Source organism: Eleginops maclovinus, chromosome 16 (assembly GCF_036324505.1).
Source record: "Eleginops maclovinus isolate JMC-PN-2008 ecotype Puerto Natales chromosome 16, JC_Emac_rtc_rv5, whole genome shotgun sequence".
Lineage (NCBI taxonomy): Eukaryota > Metazoa > Chordata > Actinopteri > Perciformes > Eleginopidae > Eleginops > Eleginops maclovinus.
In genome coordinates this window covers 21054551-21078306 of record NC_086364.1, presented here as the reverse complement: position 1 = coordinate 21078306, position 23756 = coordinate 21054551, and the positions used below count along the sequence as shown (strand labels likewise).

General features: G+C 39.2%; 3 protein-coding genes and 1 long non-coding RNA gene across 5 annotated transcripts; 2 read left to right on the top strand and 2 right to left on the bottom strand.

Moving 5' to 3' along the window:
• Positions 1-832: 832 nt before the first annotated feature.
• LOC134878670 (uncharacterized) lies at positions 833-3160 on the bottom strand. Its single transcript, XR_010167703.1, has 3 exons — positions 3087-3160; positions 2223-2388; positions 833-1358 (listed from the first exon to the last, which is right to left on the bottom strand). It is a non-coding gene; the product is annotated as an uncharacterized LOC134878670 (long non-coding RNA).
• A 95-nt stretch (positions 3161-3255) lies between these two features.
• fmc1 (formation of mitochondrial complex V assembly factor 1 homolog) lies at positions 3256-5626 on the top strand. Its single transcript, XM_063904851.1, is given in 3 exon segments — positions 3256-3352; positions 3355-3419; positions 5111-5626. Coding segments are annotated over 3 exon segments (330 nt in total). The 5' UTR covers positions 3256-3291; the 3' UTR covers positions 5315-5626.
• A 1838-nt stretch (positions 5627-7464) lies between these two features.
• Positions 7465-17270, top strand: LOC134878494 (heme-binding protein 1-like). Of its 2 annotated transcripts, none has more exons than XM_063904545.1 (4): positions 7465-7823; positions 14755-14893; positions 15871-16051; positions 16500-17270. In XM_063904545.1, the coding sequence occupies exons 1-4, from the start codon at positions 7746-7748 to the stop codon at positions 16675-16677; spliced, it is 576 nt and encodes a 191-aa protein (XP_063760615.1). In that variant the 5' UTR covers positions 7465-7745; the 3' UTR covers positions 16678-17270. The 2 variants fall into 2 exon arrangements, with proteins under 2 accessions (XP_063760615.1, XP_063760614.1); XM_063904544.1 differs by having other exon boundaries at positions 16497-17267.
• A 784-nt stretch (positions 17271-18054) lies between these two features.
• On the bottom strand, positions 18055-23059 carry wbp2nl (WBP2 N-terminal like). The gene is made up of 8 exons (XM_063904552.1): positions 22813-23059; positions 21944-22052; positions 21703-21841; positions 21508-21600; positions 21140-21337; positions 20255-20371; positions 19697-19773; positions 18055-19183 (listed from the first exon to the last, which is right to left on the bottom strand). Exons 1-8 carry the CDS (start codon positions 22869-22871, stop codon positions 19127-19129), a joined length of 849 nt encoding a protein of 282 aa, XP_063760622.1. The 5' UTR covers positions 22872-23059; the 3' UTR covers positions 18055-19126.
• Positions 23060-23756: the final 697 nt, after the last annotated feature.

The window sequence follows — 23756 nt, the reverse complement described above, 5'->3', positions numbered from 1 at the left end:
TCAAAGCTAGAAGCACACGGAGAGATAGGAGGTGAAAAGCACCCTTCAGTTAAAAAAGAAGGTAAAGCCTTCAGAGTTTAGGTTCATAGGTTTTCCTGCAAAAAGGAAAGCCAGGGAACACATTACCGTATTTACTGCAATACAAGATCTAAGACTTAGAGGGTGGAGTCGAAAGAGAGCGAGGTGCACTGCAGTCCACACTGTACTGCATGTTGAGTTTGGGTTTATCTACGTTAAAAGAGGCCCTATTGTAGTTACCCTTTCCTGTCGTGTGTGATATGGGTTTGTGTGCATGTCAATGGTCTGCAGAGGCTAGAAAAACCCACAGTGACATCACCTTTTAACACTTGCGCTTCTATTGGCTAGCACTCCAACACATTAGCCCTTTCTCATTTCTCAATTTTCACCTCCTCGGTCCTCCGGTAGGGACCCGATATCCATTTCCATGTTGACGGACATCTCATTTCTCTAAATGCACATAGAGGATCGAGCATCGAGCATCGAGGAGGCGAGCTATAACTGAGGACACACTGATGAATCCTCCAGGGATTGTATTTCCAGCAACAGTGGTGTTTAACAAAGGCGTGACGCGCGGCTGGACTTATCTGACCCAACGACAGCTCTGCAAACCCGTTGTGGATACAAGTTATTTAAGAGGATCAAATGCGCACGAAACTTTCTGCCCTTCACCGTTTGTTACTCACTTATCACAGCTCCCCTGGATATTAGGCTACTTCTGTTTTTAATACAACTGCTTTAATCGTGACAGGAGATATGCTTCATAAATCCATAGTGCTTCACATAATGAAATACACAGCGGCTGTAGCCTGATTATATCCTGTGTGTAGGTGTGTGTCGTACAGTGTGTAGTGTGAAAAAGTCAGAATTTGGAGAAAAAAATCAGAAGTTTGAAAAGAAAATAGAAAGGGAAAAGAAAGGGGAGACTAAAACTGTGAAGAAGATCATTAGAGCCTCATGAAGAAGGAGCTAGAATAATGAGAAAAAAGTGGGACATTTTAAAAAGGAAAGACTGATCATTTAAAAAAATGAATCTGACATTTAGGAAAAAAATCTGAAATTTGAAAAAAAGTCAGATCTAGGAAAAAGTGATAATTACCAAGAAATGGTTGGAAATTCAAATTTGGGAAAACATATATATATATAAATTGTCATGAAAACAGTGTTGCTGTGCCTCCTGTCATCATTATTGGACGCCGCTTCAGAATGACCGCTCAGAGGAGAGGATTTCTCATTTATCTAAACGGCTGTTTCCACTCCTCTCTCCTCCCTCCGCTCGCATCTCGTGGGGGCGGGACTGGGACGCGAGTCGAGGAGTCGAGGAGTCGAGGAGGGGAAAACTGAAAAATGAGAAAGGGCTATCATTAGTGAGAGGCTAAGGGGCGGGACATCTCTAAGCCGTTGACCTGTCACAACAGATCCGGCCAGCTAACCAATCAGAGCAGACTGGGCTCTAGTTTCAGACAGAGGGTGAAAAGAGGTGCAGCAGCACAGGCAGTGTGAGAAACATAAAGAGCTTTCTGAACATTAAAGCATGGAGACAGTAGAGGCTCAGAATGGATATGAACCTGAAACGAGTAGGGCCCTTTAAAGATGTTATTTATAGTAAAGGGAGGAAGGAGACAGAGAGATGCTGACAGATCCTGGAAGGAAATCTGATAACAAATCTCCACAGTGGCCTTTTTCTCCTCCGCTGACCCGTTAATCAGACACTTAACTAGCAATCAAACTCAAGCCCAATTGTATTTACAATGGCAGGTGGTGTCTGTGAGGATGAGCGAAGAGCTGCTCAGTCTTTGAATCGTGACATAGGGGGAGGAGGTATAAGTGAAATTGAAATACAGAGTAAAAATAATCAGTTAGAAGTAAAAGTCCTGCATTGAAATATAACTTTAGTAAAACTAGGTAAAGAAATATAGCAAAACGTACTTAAAGCGTCAAATATGGAAACAACCCAACAAAATCTATAATAAATCACAATGAACATAAAATAAATATATCAATATATATATATATATATATATATATATATATATATATATATATATATATATATATATAAATATATATATAAGAAAACAAATAAGAAATGATTTAAATGTTTGTAAATGCCAATGTTGCAAATATATAAAAATAAGTGCAATATTTCCCGTTAGATTTGGGATGAAGAACTTTGTAATAAGCATGTTAATAAATGACCTTACAGTAAAAGGTGGAATCCATGTGAAGGACGCTTTGAAGGACAAACAGGTGTGGCAGCTTTCCTCAGTTTTTGGCCGATGTTGGATGGACACCACATGGACACCACATGGTTCCTCGACCAATTAAAACCGATGACCTTTTCCAGAGTTTTAGAAAACATCTGTTAACCTGAATTAGGAAATACAATAACCAATTAAGGATAAGGAACCACCTCTTGACAGTTATTGTGTTAACCTCACAATCACAGTTAATGTTATTTTTTAAATGTTCACATTTTTACTTTAACCTCTTACGTTTATTCAGGTTTCTTCATTATTATTATTTGATGTTCATTGGACATTCTTACTTTAACTTCTTATGTGTAAATTGATTATTCAAATTATCTTATTATTGATTAATTTCTTTCTTAATTGTCACAAAACCCAGGATTTATTATAGGATTATGTATCAATGTAATTTGATGAGTTGTTTATTACTCTATCCACATTTTTATATATTATATTACAGTACACAGTATTCATTCTACTGTACAGTATTTAATTTAGCTTACTGTTTTACCTTATTCTTTTTTACATGCATACCTACCTATTCCTGCAATGTTGTTTTGTTTATTGTAAGTATTATATGTGCATTGTTGAAGGAGCCTGGAAAATGTAAATGTGCATTGCCAAAAACCATGCTATAGCTATTGCATATGAAAGCCTTTGGATCTTTCAAGCTAATGAGGCCTACACACCTGTTGATCTATGAGTACAGCCAAAGTAGAGCAACTTTAAACACGTTTTACAACAGTTAGAGGCATGGTTTGACTTTAGGATTACAAATACACACAAGATAAATACCTGCACATTTCCACATTAACTTACGTATCATTTTTGTATCCACGTTACTTCAGAATTGCTGCATGAAAATGTTTGTTCGGGAAGAAGCGTCGTTTGAGTCGTCGTGAACGTATTACTGGCTTATATCGCCGCCATGTGTTCGGTGCCCGGTAGTTCGATCGTTTGCTCGGAGATGGATTGATTGTGCCTGGCTTCACAATAAAACACACAATAACAACACGGTGTAAAGATGGCAGCGATGGCACCACCGTTGCAAGTGTGCAGAGGAATACTAAAAGAACTACGTGCCACCTGGGACCGACCTATAATAAGTCTCTGGCTTACAGCTATGTCATGGACCAGTTCCGTAAGAATAAGGCGAGTTTAACACCAACTGTGTTTGAGCTAAAGTTAGCCAACTGTCATCAGAAACAGCATGGCTAACGTGAGCTAACCTGATAAACTCTGTAATTACTGTTTCACTTGCTAGTTTAAACGGAAAATAATAGTGTTGAATAGTTCGCTAAAGAAAGCATTTAGTGTATTAAACTGAATATGATTGTCGGGCTTTGTTATTGTCTTTTTAAAATGATATCTGACAGGTAACACTTCAACACAAGGTTACTGGAGGACATGCTAACATTGGCTAGCAGCTAACTAGCATAAGCATAGCTCAGTATCAATGCGCAGGTGATAAACTGCCTAATAACTAATAAGCTAAATAAATTTGTTCCTTCGCACCAGTTTTCAGCCTTTAAATAGGAGAAAGAAGTCATTAAATGTTTTAAAATGATGGTTGTTCATTGACTTTTGTATACTTTCAATGTTAACAGCAATACACTAAATTATATTTAATATAAACCATTACATTAGTTTAATTGTTGGTTATCCAGGATTGTGTGCTCATCCGCGGGATTAAATAGATCCTTGTTTAAACCCTTTTAACAGCAACTACCAATAGACTTGATAAGTCCTTATTGTATGAACACATTGCAATTACGAATATTAATTGAACTATATATTTCATTCATTTTAATTAATATGTCTAGCTACTTCCCCATTTAATAATCTGTCATCATGCCCATTTTAGTGCTTGGCATCCCACTTTTCTGTTCTCACCCAAAACACAGTACAGCTGTTATTTCATATTAAATGTTGGTGTTTTTTTTAAAGCCTATATTGGCTTAAAGCTTGTATTATTAATGCTTGGCAGACCATGTCTCACCAGGCTGGTCGAAAGCATGTTCAGTCACTGGAGGAAAGTAGCTTGGAGCGACTCTTGCTTGTCACTGTGTATTTGCCCAAGCTCCAAAAACACCCCAAGGCATTTTAATGTATATGCTAATGTCTATAGGGACTGTCACCAAGTGCTCACTTTCAATGTATGGTTGATGAAGCGAACGACACATAGTGGCAGGAAAGCATGTTATGTATATAGGCCCGTGTGTTTATGTTACATGTCTGTAGTCATGTTGCCCACCAGCTAGACCTTATGGCTTTCTCTTCATAAAGTCATTTCATTTTTCTCTATAGAGTGTTGTAGTGATGATGTGTTATGGTAGGCCGACCTCAAACCATCATATGGGCTCCCCCGGCTAGAAGCAATTGGATTTTTCCATTGGATTTGGGAATATTGTGGAAACACACGTTTTGTTCAGCAGGATAACCTCCACATATTATCACCAATTACTAAAGGAACTTCATCATGGTCACATGACTTCACGCCACCATCGCTAAGCTAAAGGCGGCTAATGTTCGGCGTGATGACGTTTAGTCATTTCATTTAGACACTTGTTAGAAACCACGTTTGCAAGACACCTAAAAGCGTCAGACCTTCACCAGTGGAGTATTTGATGTTGCTTGCTATAACAGACCTTATTTCAGGCCTCATAAAACACATTCAGAAACCATTATTTGAAGACAAGGGAACCAGAAGTGCTAACATGCTAACTCATTCCCATGTTTAAGGACTCATTCCCATACTACTCTGAAATCTCTGTATGTTATCTATTTACAATCTAGTTCCTGATTTGATCTTCATTAACTTTTCCTTACTTTTTCTCTCACAGATAACAGGAGAAAGGTACTGCCGGGCCCAGCAGGAGGCGCACCACGACTCCAACACATACCTGTGTTTACTGGGCTCCACCAGGACCCACCTGGCTCTGCACAAACTTTACCACGGCAAGGGCGACCGCAGCCAGGAAGAAGCAGCTGCCATGGTGGGGCTCAGGCTGCCGAAACAGCCGGGGGGGAAGGGCTGGGAGAAGTGAGGACAGTGGAAGAACTCCTCTTTGGTCTTTTGCAATTCACTCCATGAAAAGCAAACTGCAAAGGGATGAATGTTTGGACGGCAGACTGCGCCGTCATGGACTGCTTTGAGGGGATTCAACTTATTCCGGTTTTGGTCTTCTACCAATATGAGTACATTTGAAGCAACTGTGAAATATTTCCTATGATTAAAAATCTGTGTAGTTGTAAAAATACTGTACTTCGTGTTCACACCTGCTTTTGTTTGTGTTTGGAAAACCGTTCAAACGTATTCATTTTGATTCAGCTGTCACAATAAATAGCATAAATATGAATCACTGTTTCTGAGTTATTATTTTTTAAACCTGGCCACAGATTATCTAGAATATATGTTGTGTTGAAGTTATATTTCAATACATTTTCACGTATGCATTCAAGAACAGTTTTCATACTTTCTTAAAACCAAGCAGGTTGACTTGTTGGAGTCTGATTAAAGTATCAGAAGTGAGGCAAGCTGCCTTAATAAAGACAATCAGATAAATCCAAATCCATTGAACAGAAATGGGTAAGGATTAAAAAGTGAACTTATTTTGATATTTCTAAATGCAAATGAACACACAAGACAAGAGATGATCTTAATAAACAAGGATAAATATATAATTAAAAAGTACTGAGTGTGATCACACACAACTCTGACACATCTTCTTTAAATGTAATATTGCTTTAAGTAGTGATAAGTGGAAATATATCATGCTAACTAATAGGAAATAATGAATTCACATGGATTAATGTCTTTAACGTCGCAGTTGTTTAAGGGATTATTTACAGCTTTCCATTAGATTTTTCCACTGAAGCATTTGCTGCCTTTCTATTGGCTGTCACCGGCTCATGCTTTTGGTGTGGACAACATGGGTGTCAGTATTTACTTTTTAGTTGATTCATATTGTGTTTACGTTTATCATCTGAATTAGAAGTAACTAAAACTGATTTTTAAATGTAATAGAATAAAAAGTACAATATTGGCTCCCATAATATATTGGAGAGAGAGACAAGCAGGACCTCAGCTTCCTCGCCCAGGGTTGTCCATCCACTTCATTTTTTCATTAAATCTGCCCTTCCTGTTTCTCCTTCCTCTCCAGTGGTGACTAACATGGCCTTCAGTGTGAATTTAAATAGACCAACCCTAAAGCAAAGCAACACACAGTGACACAGGCAGTAACAGCCAAACACACATATACACACACACACACACACACACACACACACACACACACACACACACACACACACACACACACACACAGTCCTGGAAAAATAGAAAGTCCAATGCATTCTGACAAACCAACAGCTTGTGTCAACATTTATATTGCATAAAAGGCAGGATGTAAATGTGCTTCTCCGCTCCCCACTGTTTTCATGCATCCTGGAGCAGGAAGCCATGACAAACAGAATGAGAGAGAAACCAAACAGAAGCAGAGCGGCTCGAAGATTCACCGTTTTTAGGGAAGAGGAGTTGGAGGAGGTGACTCCCCATAGATCTGTTGCATCTTTGGGGAAAAACATTTCTGTCAGCATTTATGAGTGCAAGGTATCAAATAATACACAGTAAAAAATAAGCAAAATAAGTTTGAATATTCTATAACACACAGATTTTCCTACAAATAAAAAAAACAATATATTTTTAATAAAGACAGAAATGTTGAATATTGCGCAAAAAATAGTTGCATTTTTTAAAATTAAGATAAGGATTAAATCAAAATGTAAAACATATTTATTTATAATAATATTTAAAAACATCTAAATAAAGTAAGAATAATAGGTATATAGTATAAGTATAATAAATAAACTAAACAGCTAATATACATACTTATACAAATATCAGTAAAAATATAAAAATCTATAAAGCTTTTTTATAGATTTAAATTAAATGCAGTATTGTCGTAAAGTGCAAAAAAAACCATACAATACATTAAAAAAAATGTATATATATGTAGATTATTATAGGGAATAACAATGGTAGTTTTTATTACATTTTAAATGCAGGTATTGTCTCTAATCAATTATCCCCCTGGGGATATAAATAGGGTATGTCTTCTCTAAATGTGCATGTTGTTGTTTACAGGAGGACGAGCAGAGGAGGGCGGGGACTCTCCTCCTGTCAGAGAGGAGCTGATCATCTCTGCTGGAGGAGTCAGCATCTCAGAGTAACTTCTCTTCGAGAGGAAATAAAAGCATCTGTTGGGAGCTCACTGGAGACCAGGCGCGCGCACTTTACGCATTCGGGCATCTGTATTCTGATACCGCGTGTTTATCTAGGGGTTTTTAAAGAATTGCACGACCACATTAAGGAGTATTCGGAGAGTAAAAGGTTTGCAGGAAAAGCTACAAGGACGATAAATAAGGAGGATAAACAAGAAGCCAACAAAAAGGAACGGAGAGGGGAGAGGGGACGACATGTTTGGCATGATGAAGAACTCGCTGTTCGGAAACACCGAGGAGACGGAATATAAACTGCTGAGCAGCGAGACCAAGGTAACGACACATGTCCATCAGATACAACTTCATTTAGATTATCTGCAGGCCTGGGGAGTAACGGGATAAATGTAACGGGATTACGTTATCAGCATACTAAAAATATAAACGTAAAGGAAACATAAAACATAAAGGAGGATAACTATCAGGATGGTCGTGTTGTGATGCATTTCAAAAATAAAGAACGTTATACTATAAACAGGCTGGGGGTGGGGGGGGGTGTAACAGGTAACAGGATTACGTAATCAGAATACCAAAAAACGTAACTGTATTTCCTGACATCAAACAATATGTAATCGGATTACTGGTGTTTTAAAAATTGGATTACCAGCAGGTTTACAATGTTACAATCAATTCAAAATAAATACGAGTTACTTCATTGGGATACCTCTTTTATTTTTAATAATGACATACAGGTTCATAAAAAAAGGGATTATAAACAGGGTTTCAACGTCACAATGCATTCCTAAATAAAGAAGAATATATTACAAACAACCTCGGGAGTAATGGATTACATGCAAGGGGATTACTCCATCAGGATACAAGAAAGGTAATAGTCTTCTTTACTTAAAACATAATCAGATTACTGGTATAAATGTGCATTACTAGCAGCATTACAATGTGACAATACATTTCAAATAAAGAACTATACTGTATATATTTTAAGGCTCATGCTAATGCTTCCATCATGGTACAGATCAATGCTTTGTAAATAATGCTCATTTGTAGTCCACTAATTGGAATAGCATACTCCCTGAATCTGCTTTTGGTTTTCATTTAGGCTACGTTCATTCCTCCTCTTATTATTGCAGTAGGTGGACACCTGATTTGTGGAACAGACACCTGATTTGTGGAACAGAAATACTGTGTTTGCTTTATATGTATTATATTTATGTGCATTACATTTGATATTGAGGGGATCCAAAAGTAACGGAAAGGAATCTTTTTATATCGTGACTCTTGGATTAGGTTACAAATTACATTCTTTACAGGTAACTAGTTTTGCAACGGAGAGCATTTTTTAAACTGACTCCCCCTGCTGACACCCCCTTCCTCCATGGCTGATTACACACATTAATCCTGCTGTGTGTTATGTTTCATAAAGGTGCAAGTTTTCTCATCCTGTAAATATTTAAAGCAGCACTTAACGTGGTTATGCTATGGCAACTGTGTTGAAAATGGTCCTGTCATGGACTTTGCAGTGTTTCTCCTGCGGCTGTCACAACCCCTGTAACAGTAAGTGACAGCCGGGCAGCTAATTGCCTGTGACCTATAAAGATGCCTGCTGAGCCGCACAGTGGGGGGCAAAGGGGCAAAGCAGCCAGAAGTCCAATCAGCCGGGCGGGGAGCAATACAGATGGTGATGTCCTGGGTAACCTTAAAATAAAAACACACACACACACACACACACACACACACACACACACACACACACACACACACACACACACACACTACAGCAGAGGTGGATATTTGACATAGGCAAGGCAAGTGTATTCATATGGCAGCTTTTAACACAAGGCAAGTGCGTTACAAAAAATAAACATTAAAAGCATTAAGATATAGTGAAACAGCAACTGTTATAAAATGACATTTAAACAGATTTAAAAACAGTTAATAAAAGCCAAGACTACATAATTGCTTAAGCAGTAATGCTACTTTCTAAAAATACTATAAACCAAACTCCTGCATTCAAAGTGTTACTTTAGTAGAAGTACATAAGTTTTATTAGCTAAATACACTTAAAGTATCAAGAGTTAAAGTACTTGTTATGCTGAATGGCTCTTTGTAAAGTATCATTTCAATATTTAATGTTATAGTATCCTGTTTTATCACTAACACATCCATGTAAGAGTATTTCTATAGTTGTAGTTTGCCAATCTGGAGCCAAGTTTAGTTACTTTTTAAATACTGGGTGGATGAGAAGTGGAGTACTGCATCATAACATTTTAGCATGTCATGTTTTTTTAATATTTATTTAAGTAACAATGAGTGTTAAATAAATGTAGGGAAGAAAAAGTACAATATTTGCCTCTGAAATGTAGTGGAGTACAAGTATGAAGTAGAATTTAAAATATTCAGGTAAATAACAGATCACTTAAGTACAGTACTTGACTAAAAGTACTTTCCACCACTGTACTTCACGTGTGACATGTTTTGTGTGTCAGCGTGACATTTTAGATGCATGGGTTGGAGGAGGATGCAGATCAGATGTTTGTGGTTAACCTATGAGCTCAGATTTATGGAGTCGGTGTGAACACTGATACACTGACACTGACAGGCTGAGGAAGTGACATTGTACATGTAATAGGATGACGTTGTAGTGATAAAAAGTTAACTGTATTCCCTCACAGTTACAGAACAAAACATGTAACAGGTAATAAGTAATTGAGTGGGTCAGTGATGACGTACTTTTGTAGGTGGACCCGGGAGTTAGCATCACAACGTTTCCCTCAACAAAAAGCTAATCGTATTTATCAATTGGATTATTGCAGAAACTAAGATCAGCTCCAAACACACCTTTATGGTATTTATCATCACGGTCACATGACTTCACGTCACCACCGCTAAGCTAAAGGCGGCTAATGTTGGGCTATAAAGGAACTACAGCACGGTCACATGACTTCACGTCACCACCGTTAAGCTAAAGGCGGCTAATGTTGGGCTATAAAGGAACTACAGCACGGTCACATGACTTCACGTCACCACCGCTAAGCTAAAGGCGGCTAATGTTGGGCCATAAAGGAACTACAGCACGGTCACATGACTTCACGTCACCCCGCTAAGCTAAAGGCGGCTAATGTTGGGCTATAAAGGAACTACAGCGCGGTCACATGACTTCACCTCACCACCGCTAAGCTAAAGGCGGCTAAGGTTGGGCTATAGAGGAACTACAGCATGGTCACATGACTTCACGTCACCCCGCTAAGCTAAAGGCGGCTAATTTTGGGCTATAAAGGAACTACAGCACGATCACATGACTTCACCTCACCACCGCTAAGCTAAAGGCGGCTAATGTTTAGCCTGATGGTGTTTAGTCGTCTCATCTAATCTTAGCATCCATTGTTTTTAAGACCGATAGAAGCTACAGACATTCACCAGTGGGATATTTACTATCTTTTATGTCGTGGAACAACACGTGACAATCTTTTCAGCTTGTCTTAACCACCGACCTTATTTAAAGCTTCTAATCTAAAACAAATTCCAAAAACCATTGAGACTGATATGAGGACTAGCTAGAATGCTGACTCATTTGCGGGCTTTAGGTCTCATTCCTGCACCGCAGAAAACATTTTTAAGGTAGAGTTTGTCCTTTCCTTGTCAACACCCCCACCGCCACCACTTGTTATGTACATTTTCCCATCTTTAATGTATGCACACTGTGGATGGATTCCAGTGAGCTCAGTGATGTGTGTTGTTAACTGATGCGGTGCCCTACAGTCATTTTCGAGGTTCTTCTCTCGTGCCCTGTTGACCCACAATGCACTACTGTAAATGTGCACGTAGCCATGAAATGTCAAGGTTTGCATGTTCAGTTGTTGTTTTTAAACCAGCTTTTTGTGTGTGTACATCCCTAAATAGCAGCTTACAAAGGCACACAGACAAAGAGGACTTTCTGCCAAACTGACCAGACAGGCAGGGAATCAAATGACCCAAAGTGACACGATTTCCCACAACAACAACACACACACACACACACACACACACACACACACACACACACACACACACACACACACACACACTGAAAGCAGATCTGTTCTGACACTGCATACTAACATCTTTTGTCTGAAGCCTGAAGTATCCGTAAATAACTGATGATTTCAAGTACTCACATTTTAAAAGGGGACAAAGGAGATCCTAATAAGTGATCGTTTCTGTTACTGATCCAAATGCAGCACCATGTCAAAGGTCCCAACGGTACACACACACTTTGTCCAAGGCTTTATTAAAAGCTTGTGGACTTACGTGACAAATGATGATTACTGTTACACTTCTAAAGTGGGATTAAAATGTTACTAAAGAACTTAAAAGGAGTAAGTCATAATGTTTCTGCTGTCTTACATTATACACTTACCTGTAAGTAAAAAACATCATAATATTATTTGTTTTCTTTTGTATTTATTTGTACTGCATTTAATATTGACGTAATGGAAACAGACAAATAACCAGGTAACATTACATTCAATTCTGTTACTGATTACATTGTTCTAATTGGTGGAAAGTAACATATTGTATATTTACTCAAGTACTGTACTTATAGAGGCATATCGTGCTCATTTTTAGCTTCATATTTTCATATTTCCATTCTTTAATGTTCAAAAACCTCTACAATTTTCTCATACTGCCTGTACTGCGGAACCTCTTTGCACCCTCTGTCTGAAACCAGAGCCCAGTCTGCTCTGGTTGGTTAGCTGGCCGGCTCTGTTGTGATAGGTCATCCGCTTAGAGATGTCCCGCCCCTTAGCCTATCAAGTTCAATGTGTTGGAGCGCCAGCCAATAGAAGCCCAAGTGTTACACAGGGATGTCACTATGTTACGGAAGTAAACAAAGGAGTCCAATTGAGGCATTTCAGGCAGGGTGGAGGGGGAGTGTGTGGGAGAGAAACTCCCTCTGGAGGCAACTCTTGGATTTAAGCCTTTGCAGACCATTTACATGCACAAAAACCTATATACAAGAAAGGGGAAACCCCACAAAGCCTAACGGGCTACTTTCAGAAAGGATCTGTGTCCTCCTTCCACCTCTGATTATTTTACAGGTGGTGGTTATCGTAACAGAATATATTTAACCCTCCCAACCTTGATTAAAGGGGGAGGTCAAATGTCTTTAAATCTCTGGATCTGATTGACTTCATTGAGCAGTCGGTATTGAAATCAGAGCGGGTCACCTGATCCGTGCAGCACTCTCCTGACTGTGACACCTAACACTCTTAATTAAAACCGATACAGAGGAGTTGGCATGTCAAACACACCTAGCAGAATACCAGCAGCTAGAAGTTTGCTAATGAAGGCAGAGGATAGTTTTAACAGCTCATGAAAATGCAATTTAACACTCACGGTGTTGATCGTACCCTTGTGTTCTCCTCAGGCACGGTGTAATTATCGTCGTATAAGATGGCATAAGGTGACAGCTAAACACACTCAGCCACAGACAAAATAATTGGGGGCTTAACCAAAGTCAGGCTCTGCTTTGTCTATATGTCACCCATATATAATGTTGATGGTGGGCCGCAGTGACAAGCAGTACAGAGTGTAAAGTTTGTAATTAGCAGGAGCCTGTGTACCCGTCACAAGTTAGAGCTTAATGATAAGTTTGTGTTGTCTTGTATTCTCTGAGGGATTTAAATGGCTGTATCTTCTGTAACATGACCTCTGTTTACCACTGGGATGGGTTTGGAATAGGATGAGGTAGAGATAAGTTGTTAGAAATACAAATAGAGTGGTGCAGTGAGGACATGTTTTGGTAGTCCGGCCCAGAAGTTAGCATTGCAAGAGCCAATAGGATTTTTATTTAAATTAAACGTACTCGTCTTCAGCAGGATAATCTCCACATATTAACATTGCAGTTGTCATTTTTTTAAAGAAAATGCAATCTCCAGAAGTAAAAAGCTAATAAAGGAACTATATCAGGGCCACATGACATCACTTCACCACCGCTAAGCTAAAGGCGGCTAATGTTTAGCATGATGACGTGTAAACACCCTATATGAAAAATAGAGCATTATTTACAAAGTCAAGCATTCAAAGATCATCTTTTTCTCATCCAGCACCACAGGGATGACTAATGAAATACAGTCGTAGCCCATATAAGCTACACAAGAAAAACTGGAAGAAAAGAGACAAAGAAACTCCACTGAATCCTGTTGTCACAAAATGGGAAACCTTGTCCATCAACCTTGACATTTGAGCAGCAACGAACATGGATGAAAACAGAGAGTACGCCTCCTCTCGTCCCACCGCTTATCTGTTATATACAAGAGAAAGACAAAATCATTTGCATGGTATTTTTAGGTTTCTGTTTTCCCTCAGGGAGGAGAAAACATGCTTAGGATGCCCACGTGAGAACCGGAATATGCAGGAATTAAGCCTGCAGTGCATTTGCATTATTGTCTATACAAAACACATAATCTGCAAAAAAAAACACGTATATTTTACAGCTGCCTCGTACAAACGGTAAACACTGTTAGGAAAACCACATCACAATGACATGCATAGGGCCTACTAACACAGGGGTAAATCACATTCGTGGAACGAGCAGCTGTATTTGAAACCTGCAGCGGACAGATTCCTTCACAACACATTAAAGTTATTGCTCAGCTGCATTATAGTCGACTGACCGTGCCCCACATTAGCCCCACTTAATCATATTTAATGCAAAACTGTTGCATCACTTCAATGCAGCGAGTCCGTGTGTGTTTCTGTGTTTGCCTGCGTAGTGTTATGTAAGACAGATCTCATGCCCATTATTCTCTGTAGGCTGACTGAATCCTGCCGAGCAGAAGCAACCAAATCAGTGTAAATAAGTTTCCTCTGCATCTCATTATTTTTGGCTGCCCACATCGGTGTCACACACCCACACACGCGTGCAGTGAAACGCACAGAAACACACAACCCCTGCGAGTGTTAACCCCCGCAAGTTCAAGGCTTCGTCCTTTCAGATTGTCCACATCGATGTGTCAGAGAGGTGAATCATTTCTGAGCCAAAGCCTTCCCCAGAACAACTCTGTGTGTGTGTGTGTGTGTGTGTGTGTGTGTGTGTGTGTGTGTGTGTGTGTGTGTGTGTGTGTGTGTGTGTGTGTGTGTGTGTGTGTGTGTGTGTGTGTGTGTGTGTGTGTGTGTGTGTGTGTGTGTCTAAAAGCGATTTGTGCAGGCCTTAATGGGCAGCCTGCAGATCGTAAATCCACCCCCTGATTTTTCTGTTCCTCCCCAGGATGGAGTTAGCTTCGAGGTGCGGCGGTACGATGGCGCCAAATACGCCGTGGTGTCCTCTGAAGGGCGGACCTTCGACCAGGTGACCGGGGAGCTGGTGAGGAAGCTGCTCATGTACATCGGAGGGAGCAACGAACAAGGTGAGCCGATCAGAGAATAAACTGTGCTCAGATGTGTTAATGTTGCTCATCACTGTGTTATCTTATCTGTTCCTCTTTCAAACTTACAGGTGTTAATCACTGTAAGAAATATGTGAAACAAGAGCCCTAATTTATGTAATTAAAACAAGGATTTTTATTATTTGAGGACCACAGATACGTATAATTGAGTCTATATATATATATATTTTTTTAAGTAATGGCTTTTTTTCGAGTCAGTGGACAATCGTGCAGTTTATAAAATGTCAGACATTTTTTTATTTCGATTTTGTTAATATCATTTTAAATTGTATTTATTTATATTGTTTAATATTTATTTTTTGTTTATTATTATTATTATTATTATTATTATTATTATTATTATTATTATTATTTTCTACTTAATTAAGATTCTGACGTAAATTGGGTCCCTCCAGATTTGCTCCTGTTTAAAATTAAAATAAAGTTAATATTTTTTTATTTACATTAAGATATTAATGACAGTAAAATATCTAATCAAATATCAAATAGATATAAAATAATATCTTTATTAACATCAGAAGTTAAAGAAAGAATGTGTACATTGCACTGCATGATATAAAGTGTATATTAAAGTGTTGGGTATTAGTATCTATAAGATATGTGTTTAACATATATCTGTAATAAATGATGTACACATTTGTAAATTTGTCTCCATTTTTAAGCCTGTCATCATTTTAAAAACAAACTGTTGTTACAGTTTAATCTGGCTTTCGTAAAATGGCTTATCTTTATTAAAGGAGACATTATAATTTGATTTATTCTCAGCTGTAGGTCAACAGACATATAAACCCTCATCCAACCAAAAGCACACTCTGAAAACTAGGCAGAGGTTTTAGTAAAACACAGCCTGACCTTTAGATTTAGCTTTGGGTCGGTTAGTGCAGTTCTGTCCTCTACGTTGTCCCTTTTTAAACTCCCTCTCGGTCTCTTCCTCTCAGGTGTGGCCATGGGAACAGCGGCTCCCATCATCGTCACAGTGTACCCGAGAAATGACGGCGTTCTGTCTCGCCGTTTGGTGGTCGCCATTAGAATCCCCACCAGCTACCAGCAGGAGCACCCGACTCCCAGCGACAGCACCATCACTATCGAGGACCGGCCCGGCATGACCGTCTACGCTCTGTAAGTGTCATATTAAGTCTATTCATAAAAGGAATAGAGCCGTTAGTGACAGTGTTTTGTTAAGTGTTAAAGGTCAAATAATATCTCCACCTTGAGGTGACCTTTGTAGTCCATTGAAGATACAAAGACTACAATTCCCATGAGGCCAGCCTATTAAGAGACACAGTTCAAAAACATTTGATTCTTGAACGTTATCAACTAAGAGAAAGAATTGAAGTTTAATTAGCATTTAATTTGTGTGGAAACCATTTGATTTCAATGGGATTAACCAATACGGGACACACAACATCAATCCAGCCTCAACACGTTGGAAATATCTGTGTTTTTAAGTCATCTAATGTAGCATGTAGAAAGAAGCAATGGAAAACCAAGACCAGAAGGTTTTAGATAGGTCCTTCTGAATCCGAAACAGACGCTGTTATTAAGATTTCTATTTCCCTGTCAGCAGGCAGTTCGGAGGCTTCGCCGGGGAGAGCGAGTACCGAGCGGAGGCCCTGCGTCTGACTCGTACTCTGGGTGAGACGGCTCCCTTCCAGCGTAAGCAGTACTTCTGCTGCAGCTACGACCCCCCACTGAAGCCTTACGGACGCCGTAACGAGGTGTGGTTTCTACAGGAGGAGCCCTAGGACACAATCAATCCAAACTGAGTCAAATCTGATGCTGAATCCTTCATTTAACCCGTTCACTGCTGACAATCCTGTAGCTCTAACAGTATTTGATTGGTAAGAGCACTTGATAGACCTTGTTAATAATTTAATCTGCATTTCAATTCAACCGAATGGAGGTTCCGTCCTTTTAGAGTAACACGTTTGTCAATGAAGCCCCTGTAAAGCTCTCATCTCGCTAAAGAAGAAACTGTAGGGTTTGCACATCTTTCATTTGGTTAACAGTGTTGAACGGCAACAGAGATTATATATAGCACTATAGAAGATTAAGTACATGGGAGTAAAAAGCACACTTCCTTTTCCTGAGTAAGGATTTGGAAAGAAATAGGATTTGAGCCATAAAGTAGATCTAGTCTTTATGAACTGAGTGGACATTAGCTAGCTAGCTATAAATGTTGTTATGAACTCTGTGATCAGATCCAGGAAGCGTTTATGTGTTGTGAATATTTTGTGTTTAGTGCATGACGATGCCATCTTTATTTATTGTGTAAAGCGAAACACCTGTACCGTGTGATTTACCTGTGATAAGTGAATATAATGTCCAGGTTTGATAGTGTTTCATATCATAATAAATATATTATTCAGTACGGGTAATTCTGTATTTATTTCTCTAATCTATAAAACATTGTCTTGTTTCACAACACTTACTATGCCTGAAACACCTCCATTGTACTTTGTTTACCAAGTGACATCACTATGTATCACTCACGCTTCTATTGGCTAGCGCTCCAACACGATGCATGTGATAGGCTAAGGGGCGGGACATCTCTAAGCGGTTGTCAAATCACAACAGAGCCAGCCAGCAAACCAATCAGAGCAGACTGGGCTCTGGTTTCAGACAGAGGGTGAAAAGAGGAGCCGCAGCACAGGCAGGATGAGAAACATAAAGAGCTTTCTGAACATTAGAGCATGGAGACATGTCCCAGGAGAGACAGAAAATACAAATAAACACCTGAAAATGAGCAGAATATTTCCTCTTTAACAGTATTATAAAATATACTCATTATTATTCTGCTTTTATCACCAAGAAAAATACATGTTGTATTGTTGAGTATGTTTTTGAAGTAATGAGTAATTCAGTAATACCATACTGCATTATATCATACCAAGTATATCACGCTTTCATATGTACAACGTAGCCAGTAACTATGCGTGTTAAATACATGTAGTGGAGTAAAAGGTACAATATATGCCTCCAAAGCGTAGTGAAAAGGAAGTTTATGTATCATAATATGAAATAGAAATACTCAAATAAAGCACAATTATGTCCAAATAGTCCTTATGAATACTAATAATGAAATACTATATACGATAAGATGAATGACAAAAATACCAAAATTCAATAAATGATTTATTTATTAGATTTTAAATCGACAGACAAAAATCCGCAGAAGGAAACAAATAACTGCAAAAGAAGATATTAATATACACAAACACATTTGGTTAATTCAAGCAAACTAAAACAAGACAAATCCACTTCAACTGTGTGCAAATTAAACAGCTGTATACTGATGTTTGATGAGAGGGGATAACACTCCAATCCATAAACGGTTTGCATTCAGAGGTTTAAACAGCAAGCCTAAGGGCCCTCGGTGGCCCTGTAACCTCACACTAGTGTAATTACACAAAGACAGTTCTGGTTTCAGCTTTGAATAAAAGAAGCTGGGAGTAGAGCCCGGGGTCAGTCAGGTAACCCCAGCTGTGACGTTTGACCCTGTGATGAGAGGTGGAAATATATTGCACATACATAGAACTGTTATGTAACGACGCTTTGCTCCTTTTCATAACAAAAAACCTCTACTTCATATATTAACTTGAGAATGAATGGAATCATTTGGACTGTGATGTAGTGCAGGATCACGTGTGGGAAACTAATCACCGTTTGATAATCAATCGTATCATTAAACACTTTTAAACACGTTTATTTTTGTATTTTGACGCAAAACTGTATAGGAAACACACTGTAACTACAATGATACTGCAAAATACTTATTTATAATAATAATAATAATAATAATAATAAGAGATGCTTTTGTTAATAACTACAGGAACTGCAATCCAGAAATAGCTAGAAAATGTTTTGGTAATAAATCCATCTTAAAAAATACATTCCCCACAATGCACTCTGCTTTCAGCTCTTCCCTACATGCTAGAGAATTAGAGAGGAATAAATCCCATCATTGAGAATGTTAATGAGTCTAGCTATGGTTACAAGTTGTCAATCATTTTACATGAACTTAAATTGGTATTTTTAAAGATGCGATTGATTTTGTAAAATGTCGTTATCCTCTTTGAACCGTCTGTTAACTTGCTTTTTCTTTTCTGAGTATCCACCGTCCTTGTTTAAGGGTTTATTTTTAGATACAGAGGAAGAGGAGAGGAGGAGGAGTGTCGCGGAAGTGATGTTGCTTCAGTTGCTTTTCTTCTCAGGAGAGTTTGGGTACGGTGCGTATGGGGGAGGTCGCTCCTGTGAGGGGGATAACATAACAAAGAAACGGTTAGCTTGTGGTTGAATCGCTTTTCATTTAGTAGGAATGTTTCTAACGGTGTGAAAGGACCCAGAAGCAGCCATGATAAGAGCTTGATAGGATAGGAAGGGAGCTTCAATGCTTCCTTTATAATCTACGTAGCTTAGGATGCATCAAACTTCACAAAAGGAAAAGTAATAATGCTGTGTCAAACAATAGCTATGAGCATTACGTTACACTTCTTTATGATTGTTTTGGGCCAGAGAGTGCCTTTATTGGAGACACAGAGTTAAAAAGGGGAAGATAGACGTGAAAATATTTCCGGAAATACTCGGCAGGCAACCACTGAGTTCAATTTAGAATTCAATGAATGATTCCTTCTACCTCACGTCTTTCCTTAACCCCATGACATTTTTCACTGGTGTAAAGGAAAAGTGGATGCAAACACAGCTTTCAGAGAAACCACCTCAACACAACTTTAAACAGAGGACAAAACATGAGGAACACCTCACCATGGGCATGTAGACGTTGTGTGGGTTGCTGGGATTGTAGTACGCACTGCCCGCAGCTTCGGCCGCCTTGGAATTACCTGTGCAGAAAATGAGATGTGACAAAGACGCGGAGATTAGGACGGACAGCGATGACTGCTGGATGTATTTAGGAACAGACGCTACGGCTCCAAACACTGCAAGGGGAGCATTAGTCATGTGAAGAACAAAAAAAGCTCCAGGAATCATTGGGACAAAAGCCTGCAGGCTCACCCCGAGAACTCATGCTCTTCCTAAAATAAAAGATACGCCAAAGTGACATCTCAGAGCGCATTAAGCCCAGCCCAATGCAGGGTGAGCCTGACCTCCACACAGTGCTGGGAAACAAAGTGGGCCAAGGAGAGGTAGAGTTTAAATCTGTAGTTTTGACGTGTAACGGATGAGACATCAGCACCCCTTTTTAGGTGGCATGCTACGAAGTGATTCACTTTGAGGCAGACGGATCCAATCTGACGGATGCAGTGACACAGACATATAGAGACCATAAATTCTGAAATAAGCAGAGGAGGAGAGGGAAGAGACCTTGAGGTGCTTGTGGTGCTGCGGCCCAGTTCTGGGGAGGGGTTGCAGCCCAGTTCTGGGGAGGCCCAGGGTACGGGGGAGGTGGGGCCATGTAGTCAAAACCAGCCGGGTACATTCCTGAAAGACAGAGAGAGGAGAGAGGGATGAGGTTTGAAGGTCAAAGAAGGTTAGAGTTTGTTTGGGGAAATGAGTAACACCGAGAACAACAGAGCCTCGAGGACAGGGGTTTTACGAGGACATCTGACATAAAACATTTAAAAATATCAGAGCAGCATGCAGAGACTAAAGGCTAAAAACGAAGGGTATAAACTGGATGTTTCTACATTATAGGAACGGTAGCAACGATAAGTGGAAAAATAGATTAGATGATAGCCAGAAATGATGTCAAACAATTATTACTTGTATCTTTATGAAGGGCTCGTTGTAGGCTAATACATACAGGTGGTTGTACAGCAAGAAAAACACAATTCTGTTTATTAAATTTCAAGCTGCAGCAATTTTTGATGGACAGAACAATTGTAGTTTTGTAATGATCAAACTACTTTTTCAAAAATGTCAAAATAATATGTTTTTAGCATCTCAAAGATTGAGATTACCTGATTTCTTCTGCTTTATTTCACATTAAACCAATATCTGTCTGCTTTGGTGTTACAAAACAAGACATTTTAAAGACATCACTTTGAATTTGAGAAACTGAGGTGGACCATTTCATTTTATAGACAAAACTGCAGCACTAATTAAAAGGTATTCACTTTGAGAAAGAACTAGTAAATAAACTAAAGGAACATCTAATGAGTAGACCTTTAGTTAATATTATTTAAGTTATGTACACAAGCTGTTTGTCAAGTCTTCAAATATCAGATTACAAATGTTTAAACTCTGTACCTGTAGCAGGCATCGGCATGGGGTAGCCCATGTTGGCAGCTTGAGGGGGAGGGCCCTGGTAGAATCCATTCTGCTGTGGAGAGGGTGTGTAGGTGTATCCCTGAGGAGCAGGGGGAGGTGGGCCGTAGCCGTTCATCATTCCAGGAGAAGGATAGCCGAAAGAGGCAGCGCCGTTTTGTGCAGGGGCTGCGCGAGAAGCTGAAACACAGGAGGAAAAAAGGTGTTTCAAAACAAATAAACAGGAATAACTGTTTTGGTGGTCCGTCAGGGCCTTCAATTATAGATATAGAACCCTTTATAGATAACCTCTGAGGAGAAGTAAATCAATATATAGCATTGTAAAACATTAGGGAAACTATCATACAAACCATTAGTGGCCAGTTTGAAGAGATGCTGTCCCACCTCTATGGCTCCCCCGCTGGTGAATGACATCTTGAAGCTGGCCTGGCCCTCCCAGCCACCTGATGAAAGAGTCAACAACTTTGAAATACAGAGAGCTACAGTCTGAGCATTCATGAAACAAATTAGATCATATTTCTGAGTGAAAATCAAAGGCCACCTACCACCAGGCTCAGCAGACACCGTCCCTTTAATGTAGTTTGCAGCAAAGACTGGCTGCTCAATGCTGCAGCCCTTCATCAGATAGTAGGGGAACATGGCTGACCCCATGCAATCCTTGGTATTACTGGACACAAACAGCAGCTACACCAGGGAAAAGACAAGTGGGAGGAGAGTTACGACAGGATGCCCACTTTCCTTTCAAGAAAACAGCAGCAAAACAAGTTGATGTAGTTCTGGTTGTACCCTGTATGGTGTGAGATAAATGGTTCCCTTCTTGGTCCCTTTAAGCAGGTCTGTCTTGCCGTTGACATCGCTGAATGACAGCTCCACATTCTTACACTCCCTTAAAACACTGGGGAAAGAAGAAGCAGCAGGTCAAACAATGAAGTAGTCGATGTAAAATATGTAATGTACAATTATGAAACCTGATCTATTCAACCTGGATCTTTTAACAGGAGCAAACCTTGATAAAAGCAGGAATAATCCATCAAACATCAATTAGATGTTTAACCAGAGGTGGTACTTTATCTTGTACTTAAGCAAAAGTAGAAATACCACAGTGTAAAATAACTCATTATGCAGAATGGCCCATTTAAGCACCATACATTTTAAGAATGCTCAAGAAAAGTAAAAGGTACCTCTAATTAGTAGTGCAGTACAAAGTAGAGTTCAAGTACAGAACTTGAGTAAATGTACTTCTTCTAACCCACATTAGACAATACATTGTATAACTGTTATGTCAACAACACCCAAACGAAAGCTAAAGCGAACTTCCGGTTCTGTAGTGGGCTAACGTTACAAGTTAGCCTTCTAGCTAAACTGCTAAACCAACTGTCAACATACAGAGAAGCTATAACGTACGACAATATTGTACAGACCAACCTTTAAAAACGTATACCAATATTGATTTTGCCCGGACATGACATAGACTGCTGACGTAAATGTCAAAAGTAGAACAAATTCGTTAGCTACTTATGCTAATGTTAGCCAGGCCGGCTAGCATAATGTTGACTACGCACTGGGAAAGTAGAAAGGTAAACAAGCCAGGAAAAAGAGGCGAAATCAAGCTCGTTAATACATTAAACATCATCCGGGAAGGGTCACACACTTACCTTTCTCCGTTGTTTATCAAAACGCCGCCGTTTTGCGAGTGATTCCGATTCAGAGCCATGTTTTTGGAGACGTTTTCTGATCTCCTGCTTCTGTGCTAAAGTCTGATCGGGGAAGCCCAACAAACTGACGTCACTGCCTACGTCACGACACGGCGCCACAACCTCGTGATTTACCGTGGAGTGGAGCTTAAACTCTATTATCATCAGACCTGCTGAGTCATACTGTCCGTTAGATCACAGCTGGAGATGTGATCGAGGGTCAAATAACTGTTTTGCCATCCATATGAGTTCATTATGTCTGCTTACATTCTGGTTTTGTATTTTACATGTATTTATAGTTGACATATTTCTGCATTTTACTTGCAATATTGTGTCTCTTGCACGATAGTGTTCCTGTTTTATTCTTGCGCTATTTTATTTTTGTAGGAATATTGAAACTGGCACTGTTCGAAGAACTTCAGACATAAGATTTGTATAGCCAAAAATACAGCAAACGTGCATGTGACAATAAAGCCTTTGAGTCTTGAATCTGAATCTTAAATCTTCTGGTATCATCAAGAAATGTTACAGAACCGAGTCTATCAGGTGATTGAAACAAATCTTATTTCCATAAAATTGAAGCAATATGATGTATAAATTAGTGGAAGGCTATGGGCTTCACATTGGAATTTAATGTTAGCTAATTGAATATTTCCGAACCTCTTTGGAAGAATGAATGGAGTTTTAATTGAAATCACAGATGTCTCAGGACAGAGTATTGGCAAATGGACGGGATGCAATGAATAAAGGTTGTAATAATCATATGGGAACAAGATCTGCCAGAGGGAGAAGGGGTAAGGTTAGCAAGACCTTTAAGTTATGCAATGATTTCATTTAATTGCTCCCTGAGGACCAGAGATGTCCCTAGCATGCCATGTATTATTTAATGTTATTTAATTATTTAA

Coding starts and splice junctions, on each gene's coding strand:
- LOC134878494 (XM_063904544.1), top strand. CDS start 7,746: ATGTTTGGCATGATGAAGAACTCGCTGTTCGGAAACACCGAGGAGACG. Junction 7,824..14,754: donor TGCTGAGCAGCGAGACCAAG/GTAACGACACAT, acceptor GTTCCTCCCCAG/GATGGAGTTAGCTTCGAGGT. Junction 16,052..16,496: donor GGCATGACCGTCTACGCTCT/GTAAGTGTCATA, acceptor TTTCCCTGTCAG/CAGGCAGTTCGGAGGCTTCG.
- wbp2nl (XM_063904552.1), bottom strand. CDS start 22,871: ATGGCTCTGAATCGGAATCACTCGCAAAACGGCGGCGTTTTGATAAAC. Junction 22,053..22,812: donor TTGATAAACAACGGAGAAAG/GTAAGTGTGTGA, acceptor TTCTTTCCCCAG/TGTTTTAAGGGAGTGTAAGA. Junction 19,184..19,696: donor ACAACGTCTACATGCCCATG/GTGAGGTGTTCC, acceptor TCCCCCTCACAG/GAGCGACCTCCCCCATACGC.